Consider the following 18538-nt stretch of genomic DNA (forward strand, 5'->3'; position numbering starts at 1 on the left):
CTTAAAAAATCAGACTATTTTTAATTTTGTTGTTGTTCCCAGACTTGACTAGCTCCTCTCATAACACCAAAGGGAACTAAAAGAAATCTAAATTAGGTGGAGAGGAGCTAGAGGCCCAGGCCAGACTTCATCTGTGGCTGACTCAAGACTGCAGTTCTGGATGCACAGAGGAGGATGTTCTCACTTCTGCAACTTGGAAGAGAACAGTTGTAGCCCAAGATCATCAAGACAACAAAATTCTTTCTCTTAACATCTCTTTGTTTTGATATTGACAAGAGAATAGTTACTTCATTTCTCAAAAACAAGTGATTTTTTTCCCTCCCATTTTTGGTAAAGAATAGTTGACAAATATTCAGGACCCAGCCTAAAAACAGTTATGCTATAGAAATTGACTTTAAAATTTTTATGAAGTTCTGGAATTAGAAGTGGAAAATCATTAGCTATAGTGTTTTTGAAGCTTATTAGATTATCAGACATAATGTCTTGAACTTGTTATTCCTATAAGATCTTTAACTATTATTATTCTCTTTTGAAAAATTTCTTTGAATATTTTTTAATGAACTCTCAAAAGTCATGACCACACCTGTACATTCACTTTTAACACAGTTGGTATGATTGTTTCTTCCTAAATCTTCTCAAGGAGTTGTTAAGATATGAATAACTTCTACATCTCATCACTTTGTTTGCTTTAGTCTTTCAGAGTTATCTTCATAATTTCCTAAATTTTTCAAATCTTTCCACTCCTCAAGGGTGGAAAATATTTCCAATGTTTTCTTTTATTTGACATTTGATTAGTTCTGTTTTTCTGGAATGTCACATCTTTGGTGTATTCCTCTATATATTCCATATATAGGAATGTATTCTAGGTACAGGAAATACAACTTTCTGTGAAATTAAAATTACAGATTGGCATAGCATTTTGTGAATGTGTACAAATTCTTTCATCCTTTATTATTGACTGATTTGTTATAGACTGAGAGAATGAAATACAAAGAGATATAACTTATATTAAACTATACACTTAAAAATCTTTCTGGGGGCGCCTAGGTGTCTCAGTTGGTTAAGCTTCTGACTCTTGGTTTCAGCTCAGGTCATGATCTCAGGGTTGTGAGATCGAGCCCCACATTGGGCTCCACATTCAATGCGGAGTCTGTTTGTCCCATTCCCTCTGCCCTTCCCCTTACCCTGTCTCTAAAATAAATAAAATCTTTTTAAAAAATGATGCTGGAAATGGACTTTGTCTCCTGAATCCTGATCCAATGCACTTTTCACTGGAAAATGGACAATTCATTGATGTTCATGATCTAGTTCATATTGGCCGTTGTCCAAATTTGGAGGTCAAAAACAGGACAGAGCTTATGGAAAACTATTATTGCCTGTCTGTTTCTAATTTAATACAAGAATTACTGGAATTTTTGTGTATTTTCTGATCTGTTTGGTAGAGCATGCTGTCTCTTATCTCATGGTCAAATTACAGAAAATGAAATGACTTGAAAACATAAGATAATAATAGCACTTGTTTTATAGTCCTATAAAAATCAGTAGTGATTGGTGAAATATAGCAAGCATTCTTTGTAACCCCAAACCTGAATTAGAAGCATGGAGAAGTCAATTAAGAGACTCGAACCCAAGGAAAATTATGAGAAGAAAATGATGATTGTCACTATGATATTTTGTTCCTATAAGGGGATAAGGCAATTAGAGGTAAAAAGGAAGAAAGTTTTTAACAATTCAAATTGAAAATGAGTGAGGGGAAGGTATTCCTAGATATCATGGGTGGGTAGTTTTAAATGTCAGTAAGTTTTCCTGTAAAGTTGTGTGAAGAATAACGAAGTAGAGCTTAGCTTAATGTGGGAAGAGATTTTTTTTTAAACATTGATATTTTAAAGACCTAGGCATCTTAAATGGAATGACTATTAAAATGCAAAATTAGACTGAACAGAGACATTTTGGGGATTATATATGAGTAGAATTCTAAGAGCCAGATAACGAATGACTCAGATAATCTGAGCGGTTTGGGCTGACTCACATGTTTTGGAAGAAGATGTCATCAAGTCTCTGATTCTGTCAATGTTTTTCCCTTTGTTCCACCTGTTAGTGCCAAACAGATCCTGAAATTCAGGGACTTTTCCAGCTCCAATTTGCCAAAAAGACTTTCCAAACCACCAGTAACAAGTCTAAGGTTTTTTTAAAAAAATATTTATTTATTTACTTACTTATTTATTTAAGAGAGAGAGAGGGAGAGCGCTGGTGCACAAGCAGGCGGAGGGACAGAGGGAAAGAGAAAGTATCAAGCAGACTCTCTGCTGAGCGTGGAGCCCAATGCAGGACTCAGTGTGGGACTCAGTGGAGGGTTTGTCTCACAACCTGAGATTATAACCTGCGCTGAAATTAGGAGTCAGACACTTAACCAACTGAGCCACCCACATGCCCCAACAAGTCTAAGGTTTTGAAATATATAGATATTTAGTATATCTGAATAATACTAAGAAACACAAGTCACATATGTAATTATGGAACATGCAGGAGATAGGAATCCCAGATAGAGCCTTGATAGGATAGGAATGGAAGAACCAATTGGGTTTGGTTTGTCCAAGATGTAAGAAAGGAAACTTGTTACCCCAATACTGCCTGAATGATGCTTCCTGGAAGGTATTTTAAATCCACAAATATTATCTGGCACCTGTACTAGGTGTAGGGAACATATAGAAGGGATCCTGGCTTCTGTCCTAGAAAAGCTCACAGCCTATGAGGGAAATTGACATAAGAACGAAGTGGAACATTTTGATATAATACATCTAAGAGCAAGATTTTGGGAGAGGGTCACAGAATTGTCAGTTTCTTACACCACTAGGATTTCGAGACTCTCACAGAGGAGGTGGCATTTGGCTGGGCCTTGAAGGATGATTTAAAGTTCTAAATATCTAAATAGGAAAAGCACTTTAACCAGAGGTCAGAACCACATATGGAGGAAAGAGATAACTGGAGTACAGATGTTGGGATATGCTCAGAGAGTGGTTAGTAATCAATCTCGTCACAGGATTGAGGAAGTAACAAAAGATGAGTTGGGAATATGGGACACAAAGCTGTGCCTGATCAGTGTAGGTCTCTTGTTATGGTTTACATGACCTGTGTCTTGAAATTGTCCTAGTCTCAGGAACACATCTCACCTAAAAATTGCTATTCATCTAAATCTATGATTTGGTTTCTTGGCAAAAGACCAATTTGGTGATGAATAACAATAATCTAAGAAAAGCTTGCAATCTTTTCTATATCTGGCCCTGATCTCCTTTCCATTCTTTATATTCTTAGGTTGCTCAGAGCGCTAAGAACTTAGAGTGCTGAGTCTTTGACAAACATCTGTCGAAAATAATAATGAGTCATATGCACGTGCACACACACACAGACACATACATACAAATGAAGAGATTTTCATTGCTTTTTGAACGTTCAAATTTAACTGGTGTATTGCAACTTTAAAAAATATCTTTCCCTTGAATGTTGCTAGGAACGTTCAAATAGAAAATAGATTTCCTTGACCCTTTGTTGTTTTCCCACAGGATTGAAAAAACGTACAAGGAAGGCCTTTGGAATACGGAAGAAAGAGAAGGACACTGATTCGACGTATGTACTTTGGGAGAGCACAACTGTCAGGAGCAGCTGAGGGACCACACGTGGCTGTGTGGAAATGCAGATCTGGTGTGGTCAGCTGCACATCAGAAGTCCATTAAAACCCTTATTTGGCTAGAATCCCTGAAAGAAAGTTAGAAAATGGGGAAGTCAACAGTTGAACAGGTGAAACCGAAGAGGGCTACCTTTATTTCTCACCTTTAGCTTTTCATTCTGTGCATTTTTATCATGCATAAATTTTAGCACAAAATCCAAAACCTGCTCTGTGTCTTCGTCGTCCAAGAACTCATAAATCATGGGATAAAACATCTACCATACCAAAGAAATACCTTTCACATAACAAAATGCGATAACATAGTTGAAATGCCTCGTATGGTACCTAGAACTTAGAAATGCTTAGTAAATGGCAGTGGACGCTGGTCTGAGTCTTACTAATACAAATTAATATGTGGTAAGTCCTTATGAGCAATTAAAAATGAAATTTCATGGAAATTTGAGGGTGGGTAAACTCATGTTTGGACAGACGATCAGTGAAATCTCGGAGAGGGAGGAGCCTTGACTTTGGACTTGGGAGAAGATGAAGACATGCATCTCATGCAAAGGAAGGGAACAACATCCAAAGCAGAGAGGTGGAAAAGCCGAGTAGGTATTGAGGACAAGATAGCTAGAACAGCTTGTCCGCCTGATGGCTACAGGGAAAGGTGGGGAGGGAGGCAAAGCTAGGAAGGACATCAGGGCCAGATGGAAAGGTCTCTAAGGGCCAGGCTGAAGTGTCTGGGCTTCCTTCCTTAGGCAAGGCGCAACCTTGAAGCCTTGAAGGCTTTTAAACCAGACGGTGCAAAGAATTTTGTAAGGGGAGGAAGCTGTTTTTTTTGCCTAGGTCTCACATGTTAGAATCTCCTGTTCTTACCTTTTCTTTACGCTTTTCTTTTGACAAATAATTATTTCATGGAAATTGCATTTACCCTGGTTTTGCAAATTTTTCATATGATTGAATTAAGAATGTATTTCTGAGAATTATATAATCTCCAGTAGTTCTTAAGAAACTGACATTGTCTAAAAATTAACCAACCAGAATTGGTGATGGTACTTTCACCAGGAGCCGAAGACTGGGGCTCCAGTTCCAGCACTGCCCATAGCTCCTTGGCCTTCGGGGTCGATTTTCCTTTCCTGGGCCTCAGTTTACACTAGAAGGAATCTGATTCCCCTAAAGGGCCAGGCGCTGTATCAGTTCATCTGTCAGCGACATCTGTCATCACCTATCGTGTGCAACGTCTTGTGTGGGACACTACCGAACACATCTCAGGAGAACGTCATTAGCAAACACCAAACCATTTTACTTTGAAGGCAGTGTCTGTAACAGACCACACATAGTCTCTGCTGTGTGAAGAAAGTTCAAAAGGAAAAAAAAAAAAAAACCTCCCTCAAAAGGGGAAAGGAGTCAAACAACCTCCCCAGGGCAGGCTGGGCTAATTTGCAATTGACCAAAGCATTGCTCTTCATCATCATTTCTAAGGGCGTGAAAATAAGGAAGTTATTCCTCATGGCTTTGGGTAGACACCCCATATCTCTCTGAAGCACTCCATCGAGACATGTGCTTGTAGAATCCTAACCATCTCTTCTTAACTTCTTATCATTTGAGCGCCCCAGCTTACTTACATCATAGCAAATTAGCCATCAACTAGTTCTACCAGCCATGATGGTCAAAGGACAGGCTGTTTAGTGTAAACCTTTGCTTTTCATGAACCCCTGCTCCCTAATTGGGTCATACATCATTCTTGCAAAAAGCTGGGAAGATGTTCCGGCAATTTGCTGTCCCTTCAGCTTTAAGCAATGCTTCTGTTCGTCTGCAATCATCGAAAGCTTGTTGATGCAAACTGTTCTCAGGACTGTTGCAACTCCATGAGGGTTGCCAAGCAACCTGCTACTGTTAGCAGCCAACTATAGCTGATTGAACCTCCTTAGATAGACAGTGGGCTTAGGACCAGAGCTTCCTGATTTGATCATCGTTACAGTGCCCGATAGAGGAAAGGAGAGAGCTGGTGCTAAGTGGCAGACACTGTGCAGGGTATTTTCTATGCACTGATATCCTTTTTAATCCTCACAGTGATTCAGTGAGGTCAGAAGTAATATCTCAATTTTAGAGATGAGAAATCAGTGCCAAAGGGATTAGGTAACTCTCTGAAGACTATATGGAAAATAAGACTTGGAGCCAGTATTCTAGTCCAGAATCAAGTGCCCATTCTTTATCACCCAGAAGAAAAGGACTAGATGGGCAAAATTATAATCAAGACCAGTACCAGAGTAAAGAGAAGCGGCACTGGTTGCAAGGGGTAACTGACACTTCTTAAAATAGAGACAAAGGGCCCATGGTAGATGATTAGTTTTAAAAGAGAAGTCAGGAAATATGAGGGGTCTGCTGTTAAAAAGAAAAAAAATATTTAAAAATATAGCTAAAACTTCATAAGAGGGGGTGAGGAAATGAACTGAAACACGTTCAAGAGTCTGAGACTGCTAACATCGCTCTACTCCCCATCCTAGGTCAGATTGCATAATAATTTTATTCTAGATAACATTTCATGGGTATTTACTATATTCTAGGCACTATTCCAGGCTCTTCACTCCTATTAACTCATTGAATCCTTTAATAGGCCCATGGAGTATAGGCCAATTTCATGGCTATTTAGTAGATGAGGAAACTGAGACACGAAGGGGTAAAACGACTTGCCCAAGGTGAGGCAGTTAGGCATCTAGGTTGATTGAATCCAGGCAGTCTGGCACCACAGCCAGTGATCTTCACTGCCACCATGCTAGCAAGCACCAGCCCCATCCCATCAATGGTTAAGACAAAGGCAGAACAGGACCCAATGCTACCATGTGCAATTACAGTGTTTCTGATTCAAATTTTTGAAATGCCATCCTTATAGTTGCAATATGCATGAGGTCAAGTGGCCTCTCATTTAAATCCCCTATGGATATACCCTTGTACTTGGACCAATAGTGGGCAATGGCACAGCCAGGCCTTTCTCCAGAGCCTGGTCTTCTCTACATCTATGACTGGATGCCTGCAAAGACATCCCCACAAGGATCAGTGCCTTTGGATATATCCTACCCCAAAGTTGATGCAATCACCTCTCTCTCAATTCATTTAGCACAGGTTTACTATCCGAGTAAGAAGTGCTCATTTTTTTTTTTTTGTAGTGTATAGATCTGAAAAGGGAAAGCTGGTTTTGATGAGTGTGTGTCAGTACCTTTTCTCTGTGCTTTCAATGCAACCTGGGTTTATTGTGGCCATGGTAACCCATTGGATGTACTCGCCTGTCTCAATCTTTTTATGAAGAGCATGTCTTCATTATTTCTATCCCCTGATTCTAGTCTAGTGCCTGGCCCATTATAAGCACTCAATATTTGTTCAGTGAATTATAACTTTTATCAATTTTTATCTTCCTACCTTTCTATTTAGGTGAAATTTCTTTGAACCCACTAATTCCCATAGCCAGGTCAACTTCCAAGGGTCTTTTAATATCTGGGTCCTCTCTGCTTCTAGCCCATGTGTCACTGATTCGCCTCTGCATCCACATGGACACAGAACTGGTTATGAAAAATGATGTACGCCCCCACGAGTTTTGTAATCCAAATGGAATATCCTGCTAAATTTGAAGGGGGTGTTAGTGGGAAAGGGGAATCACATCGCGGAGCCCAGAAGATGTGCCACCCACTCTCTGCATCTCTCTCTCTTTCTCCCTCTTCCTCGCTCCCTCTCCTCTTTCCTCCGCCCTACCCTATGAATCAATAAGGAATGTTATTACCTGGTCCCACATCCTAAAGAACAGTTTTAGCCACATCAAACTCCACAAAACTTCAGAGTTTACCTCAAGCACTTATTAAGTTTTTCTTCCAAACAATGCAAGTCCTCATCTAAGCATAATTCTGATCTCCATGTTAATAGAATGACATTTTTCTAGCTCCTTACAGAGTGAACTTAAATAGGAAGTTATAAAGTGACGGTGACTACCTTCTCGCTTCTCCCTTCCTCTGGCCCCTCCAGTTCAGTTTCCCAGAGTAACAGTCGTATTGCTTGCTAGGAAGTCTAACATAACTGCGAGTGGTCAGTTTTGTGTTCTCAGCGAGGAGATGTCATGAAAGAGGAAAAAAACGAACATTTGTATGTGTCAGGAACTGATTGTAAGTTCTTTATATACGTTATCTTATTTAAACAGGGCTTAGAGAGATTAGGTAACGTATTCAAGGTCACAGAACTAATAAGTGGTGGAGTCTGGATGCCCAGATTCATCCTACTCTAGAAGCCTTACTCCTAGTCACCCTTACCACACAGTGTCACCATGGATTACCTATCCTGGACTTTGGTCATCAGTGTGAGCCTTTTAGCAAACATTGTCCTCCATTTCCTGCTCTCCTATAATCAAAGGAACAGTAAGTATAGAAATAGGGGGAAAAAATACAGATTCTCAAAGTGAATAGAAAGATACCATAGGAGTTCCTTTCTATGGGGGGATATTCAAGGCCACCCCCAGGGGAGAAGATGAGAGAGGGCAAGTCAGTTTATGTTCCTTGTGGTAGTTTAAATGGAGACAGCTGGGTGGGACAGACTCTTAATAAACTTTCCTCTCAATAGCGGACCACGACACTGCACCAGCAACATGTACCATTTGGACACCAGCTTTTAATGAGAATCGGCACTCTCCCACCCCCACCCCCCCACACAGACACACATCTCACACTCAAATAACATTCAACAAATTTGTTTTGATTTAGTTTTCATTAGCCGGGTTCACTGGGATGGGAATGCAGGAAAGGGGGAGAGAGGTGGTTTGTGAATCTTATTGTTACCCGTTAGTCTATGTAGCAAGAATGATTCCTTTTCCTAATAGCTACCAATTTCTTTTTTTACAGAGGTTCACCAGATAGAGATGGAATTGTAAGTATTTAAATGACCATTTTCAGTAGGTTTGCACTTTAATATATACTATGTTGAAATTTCTTAAAGCCCCCCTTTTTTTTCTGTAGGGAAAAAATAGCCTAAATGACTTTTTAGACTTCACGCTGTTGTAATTTTCTGTAGTAATTGAATGGGACATATAAATGCAGTCTTGGTCAAGTTAAACTTATTTATTGCATTCACCTAAAACCCTGCCCCAGAGTAGGCAAGCAAACCTCATCGATATGGTGGGTCAGAAGCCAGACAGTTCCTGCAGGGGCTGCTACCATTAACGGTTATTTCATTTCCAATTTAATGATATAAAAACTTATTATGTGAGAATGTTTTTCTCCAACAGAGGCCACAAAGTCATAATGGAGCTGAGATCCAATAAAATTGAAAGAAGCTTTTCCCCTTTAGTTGAGTTGTAGATACATTTTCTATATTAAATTCTGAAGTAGGGAATGGTCTCGAAACCACTTGTGCCTGAATTTACAGTCTGAAGGAGGAAAGTGTCTCCACTGGGTTTAGGCTTAACAGTAACTCTGACTCCTTGCTAGCCACTAGATTTCTTGCTTTTTTAAGAAGTCTGTTGCACATGGGCTTGGATGGATCTGAGTTGAGCTTATGGGAGTCTGTACCAACTTCTAAAATGACTTCCTTCGAATCTAAATCAGATGCCTATTCAGAAGGTTCAAAAGAACAGCTGTTACTGAAAAAATAAATGGACTCACATTAGGCTCATTGGGCTGGAGTGGGAACTAAAATAAATCTGGTGGTTAAAAATATGTATTTTTTGAAAAATCGCCCTTTATATTATTATACCCAAATTGAGGTGTTAGTTGCAGCTATAGCAGAAGATTTTCTTCCACACTTGACTCAAGGTTTGGAGCTTTGGGGTCCCTTTTGCATTCATGTAGTTCTCGCCATGAAATGTTAAGAACATAGACTGAAATTGATCAGACATTGGGTAACACTGTAATCAAGGCTCTATTCAGCAGGGGAAAAAAAAGACCCAGAAGACTCAGCTTCTCCTCACCTCTTGCTTCTGGCTCAGAGCCCTCTCGTTAACTCTGTCTCAGGTACTCTCTGCTTCTGTGTCTTCTCTCTGCTTCTGTCTTGGTCCCCTCCCGGGTTCTCTCATCCCCTTCATTCTGACCTCGGCAAGCCTCCGTTAGCTATTCTCTTGTCTTCTGTCTCTGCTATTCCCAGGCTGGACTGCTCTCTCCTGCTTCTCTCGCTCTGCCACCCTCAGGCTTGTCCTTTTTTCTCTGAAGCCCGTTCCCTGCTGTCCTACCCACCTCCTCATCCCCTAGCCCTTCATTGTCTCTGAGGCCCCATTGCTACCTCAGTGTTCTTTGCTCTTCTAGGGACCACCAGTTTAATTCTCTGGTAGAACACGCAGCCCTGGCATGTAGGTACAGCCCTGGCATGCAGTTGGCAATTATGAGTATGCGCTGCATTAAAGAGCCCAGCCGTGATTCTGCAGGCGCATGGACACTACGTCAGGGCTCCATACCCGAGTTCCCTGAGTTCTCTTTCTCCGCCACCATTCCAAGTCATATAAAGTTATTTATCGACCGTTGTCCCCTCCTTGTCCCCTAATTGGAAATGCCGTAAATATCACCGGTCATGATTTGAGGAAAAAAGAATTGCTTAATTTTGATTTCTCAGGAAATAAAGCAGACCTGTTTGGGGAAAAAAAAAAAGGCTCCATTCGAAATAAATGCCATGTTCTCAGAAGCAAGGTGCACAGCTTCCTAGGTAACTGGAAATTATGAGGCAGCTGCTAGTTTTACCATTTGGAAATACTCCCCAAATATTCCTCGTTTACTGGACTCACCAAATTTTGAGAACTCCTTATCACATCAGTGCTATAGGAGGCCAAGTTTCTATTTGCATTCAGTCCTTGGAGATCTCAATCTGACTTTCTTTCAAACTCAGACTGATGTCTTCAATGCCTTGTGTCTGTGAACCCAGACACACTTTCTCTTACCTTTTACCTGGCTGACTGAGATTCCAAATTACTGTCTTTTGAAAAGTATCTGAAGTTGAAAGGTATGGTTTCACTGATGTGGTTCTGCAGACTACAGGTAATGTTGCACACGCTTAAGGCTTATAAATGGCTTTGCGATAAGTTCAATGTACTGATGCTTATTTAATTTGTTTCTCAAAACTTAACGAAGCCCATCGCTGGTGACAATGCTTTTGAGGGGTAGTCTACAGAGGCTTCATGGCAGGGCTGCATGTATGAAGGTGGGCTCGCCTTGCTCCCCACTGGTGAATGTGATCCCCAGCAGAGCTGCCTGTCATGATGTGTGAGACTTCAGGCAGCTGCGTGTGACAATGCGTTGTAACTCGGAGACAAAATTCTACTTTGTGCAGGGTGCACTCAGACTTTTTCCTAAGCAGTTCAGATTTTCATCCACACAGACTGGGGGCACAGGGATTCACAGCCATGGCTGGGAGGAGATCTCTGCTCATCCTGAACACGTGTGCAGGAAAGGGCCCAGATTTGGCTCTATCAGCTGTAGACGCTGTACGTATTGCCAACCCTCAGCAAAGAGGAAGATACAGTAGAGCTAGACTTGTCAGACTTCTTTCTGTTGGAAATATAAGCATTTTTATTGGGTCTCTTTGGTGTGTCCTCGTGTCCGTTCTCTACTTATAAATTAAGTGCTGGCTGAATGAGGACTAGATCCACAGAAAACCTAGTGCCTGGGATGCATCTTCCTTCTTCTCCCTTCTTCTCCTGGCCTAGCCACACTGGCCTGCTGAATAGAGCCTCATTATGGGCCCCAAAGTCCACTCTTTGCTTAAGGAACCCTGCCAAGATTGGTAGGCCCTACGATTTGGCCTAGAAATTGTTTCTTCTATGGTATGCTTGTTGACTCCATGTGATTCTTTATATGTGTCTTGAAGAACAAACAGATCCTTTAACAACTTTTTTCTACATGAAAACAATCAATTCCAGCAGCCCAGCCCACATGAACCACCCTACAATAACAAAGCAGAGTGTGCGCGTGAAGGAGGAAAAAAAGTTTCGGTAAGGAAACAGATTTTAGTTTAAAATTTCCAAGGGGTTGTAGAAACAGTGAGTAAAAATCCCAATTTGAAATTTGGAAAAAAGCAGTAGCATTTATTTAATCAATTTAAGAAGACTTTCTTAGGTATTTCCAAATTACTCTTGAATATCCAGGACCAATTTTTAAATCAGCCATATAGACCTTATATACTGACGTCCGAAAATACTTTTAAAGAGTGATCGGGTATAAAAAGATATGTTTCCTTTGTCTTAGACAAAGGACAGGGACTCAATTTTTTAAAATAATATGCTATCTGTAAGAAAGCTTTGGCTATAATATAAACATCACCTTACAAAATGAGTAGTCATTTGTGAGGATAAGCACCATCTCAGTAACATCAGGAATTTGGCAGGACCTTGGCTTGTGGGAACCAATACACTTGACCAAAGGATGGTGAGTCAGGGATGCTGATCCAGGCCCAGACTATATGACAGCTATTGCTGGGTTGTCCAATATGGTAGCCACATATGCCTATTCAAAATTCAGTTCCTCGGTTGCACCTGCCACGTTTCAAGTACTCTATAGCTACTTGTGACTGGTGGCTACCATATTGGAAGTTGAATATAAAATATTTTCATCTTCACAGACAGTTCTATTGAACTGTGCTATTCTATAGGATTATTTACAAAGTGAGTCAAGTCTTGCCTCAGTGGCAAGAAGATAATATTTAGGTAGTATATCATGTATCTTTAATACTTCATGTCCAAGGAACACTATGTGGCCATGAGCTGACCTTGGAAAAGAAGAGCATTCACAGTGGAAATTGAGAACTTTGATGAATGTATAATTGAACACAATTGTTACTACATTTATTGGTTTAGCCCATCAATCTGAGAGCAGATAATAAGCCTGGCTAAAGTAAAATATCTATTAAAGCATGACTAACAGTGATATGAGCCTCAATTATCTTTAAATAACAGTCATATATTCAAATTAGAAAAGTTACTTATGCTAATGTAGAGTTTTAGAAAATACAAGAAAAGAAAAAAGTAAAATACACAACTTCAGCTCTAAGAGAAATATCACTGTTTATGTGTTACTGAATATCCAATATTGCTTTTACTATGAAGCCTAGCTTTTAAATGATATTTTCCTATTTATATTCTTTCTTGCTTCCTCAGTGTTTTCCAACTGAAAGTCAAAAGAGCCATTACCTTCCCTATTACTACTATGAGCTGTTCCTTGCTTCAGTGGTTTAACAAGGAGAATTGCTTTTTTTATTGGGGTTTGACCAGAAGAATTTCAGCGAGGCTCTAGCCAAGCTTTAACTTGATAATTTCCACTTGTGAAACCAAATATATCTGTAATAATCACTAGCATGAATGAGGCCAAATTGTCAGTTCCTCTGATAAAGCCGTGTGTGTTCGCTGTTATCTGCCCAAAAATGTATTGTTTATGATTTGTTGTTTGTGTTTGGTATTTGTGTTAAAAATGTTTCTAGTTTAAAAGAAATTTTCTTTTTATAGGTTTTACTTTCTCTTCATCTCAATCTTCTATATTAGTTTCCATGGAAACTGGGAAATTTTTCACTCAGCCCAGATCTAGAACATTCAGGAACTTTTATTCATAATGTTGAATATATGTTCTCAGGAAAGATACACACACACACACACACACACACACACTTATTTATTTATTTAGCTGAACATATAAACTATCTGGATTGTAAAGGGCTTTGGTTATGGAGACGAGACTATTATGGAAACAAACTGGAATTTTGAACTCAGTAATTTACCTAATCTGTTTGGTTTTTAGTTAACAATCCTTTGTATTGAAGAATTGTTTAAGAACCAAAAGGTGTATTAATAGTGGTACTACAATGATTACAAAATTCATGAATTTAGTTCTTTGGAATCAACTTAGTTCATTCGATTTCCCATTATTATAAATTAAATTTGTGTATTGAATTTATTAATATACTTGTTAAAGATTTGGAGAATTTTGCAAAGAAGTCATATGGAAACAGATTGGTAAAGTAGGAATTAAAAAAGAAAGCAAATATGACAAAAAGAAAATAGGAACCATGCCCATTCTCCATGGGAAAGATTTTTTTATTATTAGATAGCACATTATGTAATGAACCATGTCCTTAACGCCATAGCTTATAGAGGTACAAGGTTGATGTGGCAGGTTTTAAAAATGCCCTTTGTTCAAAGTAGGGAGAATATCACTGAAACACTAACTCAATAAAGGCAATTCTGTGAGAAAGCTAAAATGATGTAGTCTGACAAAGTATATAATCTTTGCCGGGAGCAAAACAAAGAAGAAAAGGGTCACAGAGCCTATGCTCCTGGGTGCTGGAGGCGTGGCAGAGTTCTTGTACACTCTAGTGTACAGGAAGGGAGGGGCATGGACGTAATATCTATGCTTTACCCACTATTCCCCCTAACGAAACTGCTGGTTCTTAGAATGCCCAGTCCAACATCCAATAAGTACTGACCAATGACGATGGTTACTAGATCGCCTCTAATTGGCTTTCTAGTGCTACGCATACACGACAGGCTTACTTCTCCTACCTATTTGTCAAATTAGGTGTTAGCTGTTCCCATAGTAGTTCCGGTGGACTTTATCTGTGATCGTAAAATCAGAAGTCCTGTCCTCACACCTCATGCTTCACCATTTGATATGTGCTGTTCTGAGATCTGCTAGTGCTTGGTGACATACCATTTCTCCATGTGCTAAGTATGGGAATGTTGTTGAATGGACTCTCCATTACCAACCTGATTTGTGTTTTTGTCCTTTGCTCACAAAAAGTAGGGAATCCTAGAAATTTCTATTTGTATGATTCCACATCCTTGCTCAAGTGCTTGTGGCCATTATCATGATTGTTCTAGGTCCTAAAATAGAACTTGAATAGAATCCAGAGAGAGTAATGCTGATATCTAGTCATCTTTCAATGATGTAGCCTTATGGAGGCGTAGAACACACAGATGACAGAAATCCACAATCAATCCTTGAATCCTATTTTAATAACTTGATAAGAAAAGCCACTTGAAAAGAAGATCAACACTATTTTTAATACCTAGAAGCTGAATTAATTTGGAGTTCATTTCCTTTACATTCTAGCAAGGGGGTGGTTAGGGAAAAGTTGAGTCAGTGTTAGAAAAGCTAAAGGAAGATTAGTTAATGACTTGAATACTCTTTAGACATGTTGGAACTAATTGTATATGAGAGCAACATGGAAGTCAAAATCTTAGAGATAGATAGATAGATAGATGATAGATCTGATTATATCCCCTGAAGGTATAAAAGATTAAATTACAATGTAGGTACTTCTGATTTTACTGAACAAAATTTGAACAGCTAGCTGTTACCGTCCCTGTGCTTAGGTATCCTACAGTCTTTTGTGAAAATAAGTACGTAAGCTCTTTTATGCAGTGTCACGGCAGCTCAATTTACCATTCAGTTACACCGATGTGGTTGCTTAATAGGCTGCTCTAATTTGTCTTTCCAGTGCTGGATTTTGATAGCTCTTGCTAAATACAGATAAGAGTTAAGTGTTCTTTGTTCCTTTTTTTTTTTTAATTCAAATGTTTCTCTTCTAAATTTATTTTCAAATTTATTGCAGAAGAAAAGCAATGGGGCACCAAATGGATTTTATGCGGAAATTGATTGGGAAAGATACGTGAGTATCAGAAGATTTTTTTTCTTTATTATTTCACTATTTGAAAATGAGTTGAAACATTCTTATAATACAACATAGAAATAAGTGAGCATTCTCTGTCTCATTAGGCAGTGCCTGGCACACTTAGGGTGGTATAGAGGTTAAGAGCACTAGAGTCTATTACACTGGGTTCAAGACCTAGCCCTTCCATATATCAGTTGTGTATGGTTTTGGGATGGTTGTTTGCTGACCAGCAGAAATGAGGTCAGTAGTTACTTTAGAACATTGTCGAAAGAATTCAATGAGCTAATTATTTGCAGGTTATTTCAGTACCTGCTTAGCCTGTGATATGTGTTTTTTAAAATATTAACTCCAGATTTTGCCATCCTGGTTCTTTTTCTAAGCAGCTTTGAGAATCAAGTCAAGTCAAGTTAACCTCTGGGGTTTGGTTCCATGGTGTCTTAGTCCATTCAGGCTGCTATAACAAAAATATCATAACTTAGTGGCTTGTAAATAACAAAAATTTATTTCTAACAGTTGTGTAGGCTGAGAAGTCCATGGTCATGGTGCCAGCAGATTTGGTGTCTGATATGTCCGGTTGAGGGCCCACTTTCTGGTTCACAGATGGCACCTTCTAGCTGTAACTTCACTGGGGATCTCTTTTGTGAGGGCACTAACCCCAACTATGATGGCTCCTTCCCCAATGCCCTAATCACCTCCAAAAGGCCCCACTTCCTAACACCATCGCTTTGGGGTTAAGATTTCAACGTATGAATTTGGGGGGAATACAAACATTCAGACCACAGCACAAAACAATTACTAGAGCCTCATGGTACAAGCTTTTCCCAGGTCAAGTGACAATTACTTGTTGCTTTCAGGGAGTGAGGGTGACTCTCATCTGAGACCTAAACTCTCCACCTGATTCCCCCGGAAACTGATTTACATCATCAACATCCACTTCACCAACCACAACAGGACAACCACAATCATTCTTGGATTTTTAATCATATAAAATATGTAGATCATATTCACATCAAAGATCACTTCTGTTGTATAGCAGGTGCGTGCCCAAATTCACAAATGCTTTTGCACTTATATCCATTAGATGAATGTCTTGACCCAACCTCTCCTATCATAAAAGTTAATCTTGATGTTAAAGCTTTTGCATATTTCTTATTAATAATTTTATTTTTACAATAAATAATTGAATATTCACTATTAGTCAGTCATAATATTAAATGCTGCGGAATCCTTACCACCTTAAAAATCAAATACATTATTTGCATTTCATAGAAAAGAAAGCTGAAGCTCAGAGAGGTTAAATTCTCAATACCTCCCCACCCCTGCACTCTAAAGCATGTCACTCTGCCAAACTCATCACCTGATCTTCTCATATCTGTTTCCCAGGATTGGGATCTTTTAGATATTTTTAGCAGTTCAGCTCCCTAAAATCCATGCCAGTTCCCATGTTACCCTAAATTCAAATAGTTCACAAATAATGTTATAAGGGAAACTACTAAATATTAAGAAAATGTGATTTATTTTCCCAGAGTTAATCCGTCTTTACCTAGAAGGACTTTTGTTGTATTTTGTAGGATTCTTTAATACACAAAAATGGGATACTCTAACCAAACAAGAAGTATGACAATAGAAATACCAAATTACTCATCAAATCACATATTACTGCATCTAAACCCTACACTCTAGTGCAATCCCTGGTCAACATGTGAATCCTTAAATGAAGCATAACTTCCCTCATATTTGTTCAGTCCTGAAAACTAATTAGGTCATGTAGGAATTATTGTGGTAATTCTACATTAGACACCACTTTCTCTAAGTCATAAGAAAGGTTTTATTCTTAAGAGATGACATCATCTTGCTTTTGGCAGAGAAAGGTGAGAGAGGGAAGGCCCCGGGGAGGATGTGACCTTTAAGCAGAGCGCTTATGTATAGGACGGGTTCACAGGCTGAACATTTGAGGGAAGAGAACTCCAGGCAGAGAGAATGGCATTTATGAAGACCCTGAAATAGGAAAGAGCTTGCATATTCAGACCATAAACGTTAACAATGGAAAGAAGACCGTGCAGCTGAGGGGCATCAGGGAAGGGGCTCTCAGACCTGAGCCAGGTCCTACAGAGCCGTGGACCACACAGAAGCACTGGGCATTTATTCTAACTTCAGTAAGAAGCCAGGGACAAGGTTTTAGCAGGGAAATGACCTCAATACACTTGCATTTTTGAAAAAGTAACCTTGAGTACTGAAGAAGGACAAGAGGGAGACAATGAATGCTTAGGAAATGGTGGCTTTTCCATAGCTTTCAGGCCTTCTTTCTCTCCATGGTCATGGCACTTTCATCGCTTCGGTGACTCCACAATCTCTCCTTCTGGCTCTGTCCTTTCTCACTTCCAGGCCTATAACCTCACCTTTAAAAGTGGCGCCTTTGAATGGCTTCACCTTCATCCCTTCTAGGGCTTAGAGTGTAGCCTCCAACACCTGGAGTCAAGGCACACAGGTCTACCATTTGCTGGGTGTGTGTCCTTGAGAAATGGCATCTCATTTCTCTTCCTTTCCTCCTTGGTGAATGGGATGGTTCTTTCCATGTGGGATTGTTATGAAGGTTCAATAAGATAAAGTGTGGGTCACAGTACTTACCATATAATAGGAACTCAAAGATGATAATACTAATCCCAATCATGCAAACTCTCTTTTATCCTTCCTCCCTTTGAAAACATTAGTTGTCTGCTGTTACAATTAGTTCAGTCAGGAATACCAGCAGTGTCCCACAATTTGAGAGTAGAAATCTTGGGGTCTTCTTGACCCTTCCCTCTCCTTTTCTCCCATGACTGATGTTACAAAGAACTAAGCTTATCCTTACAAAAGTCCTTGATTCCTCACTTCCCACCACCACCAACGTGGTCTCGTATTCTTAGCACATCTTCGCTGAATTGATACAAGTATTTTGAATGAGATTTCCTTTCTCCAGTTTCTTCTGCCCACAATCTATCCTGAAGCATACTTCCAAAACACCTTCAGAAGCCACTTTCTACCCTGACTGAGAAGCTGCTGTAGCTACATCAAGTTTGAATCCTTCCTCCAGCACGTTGGCCATCCGTGGTCTTATTTCCGATGTTCTCCCCCTGTGCAGCTTCCTTTCCAGCCAGCTGTTTTCATTGTTGCCTCTCCCTTCCCCCATCTGAACCATGCTGTCCATTCCTGCCTCGGTGTCTCAGAGCAGCCTCTTGCTTCCCACCGCCTCCCCTCTGCCCTCTCTACCTGTCC

General features: G+C 39.7%; 1 protein-coding gene across 7 annotated transcripts in view; it reads left to right on the top strand.

Annotated features, from left to right (window-relative positions):
- Positions 1-18538, top strand: part of SGIP1 (SH3GL interacting endocytic adaptor 1) — a 213008-nt gene that overhangs the window by 91977 nt on the left and 102493 nt on the right. For 3 of the 7 annotated variants that reach the window (XM_027618928.2, XM_027618939.2, XM_027618947.2), the window contains exons 3-6: positions 3561-3624; positions 8545-8569; positions 9568-9651; positions 15224-15280. In XM_027618928.2, the coding sequence (XP_027474729.1) occupies positions 3561-3624; positions 8545-8569; positions 9568-9651; positions 15224-15280 (230 nt within the window). Of the gene's footprint in view, positions 1-3560; positions 3625-8544; positions 8570-9567; positions 9652-11543; positions 11616-15223; positions 15281-18538 lie in introns of all 7 variants that reach the window. The other 4 variants (XM_027618919.2, XM_035727226.1, XM_035727228.1 and 1 more) reach the window with 2 other exon arrangements.

The sequence above is a fragment of the Zalophus californianus genome, chromosome 4 (genome assembly GCF_009762305.2).
Source record: "Zalophus californianus isolate mZalCal1 chromosome 4, mZalCal1.pri.v2, whole genome shotgun sequence".
NCBI classification, from domain to species: domain Eukaryota; kingdom Metazoa; phylum Chordata; class Mammalia; order Carnivora; family Otariidae; genus Zalophus; species Zalophus californianus.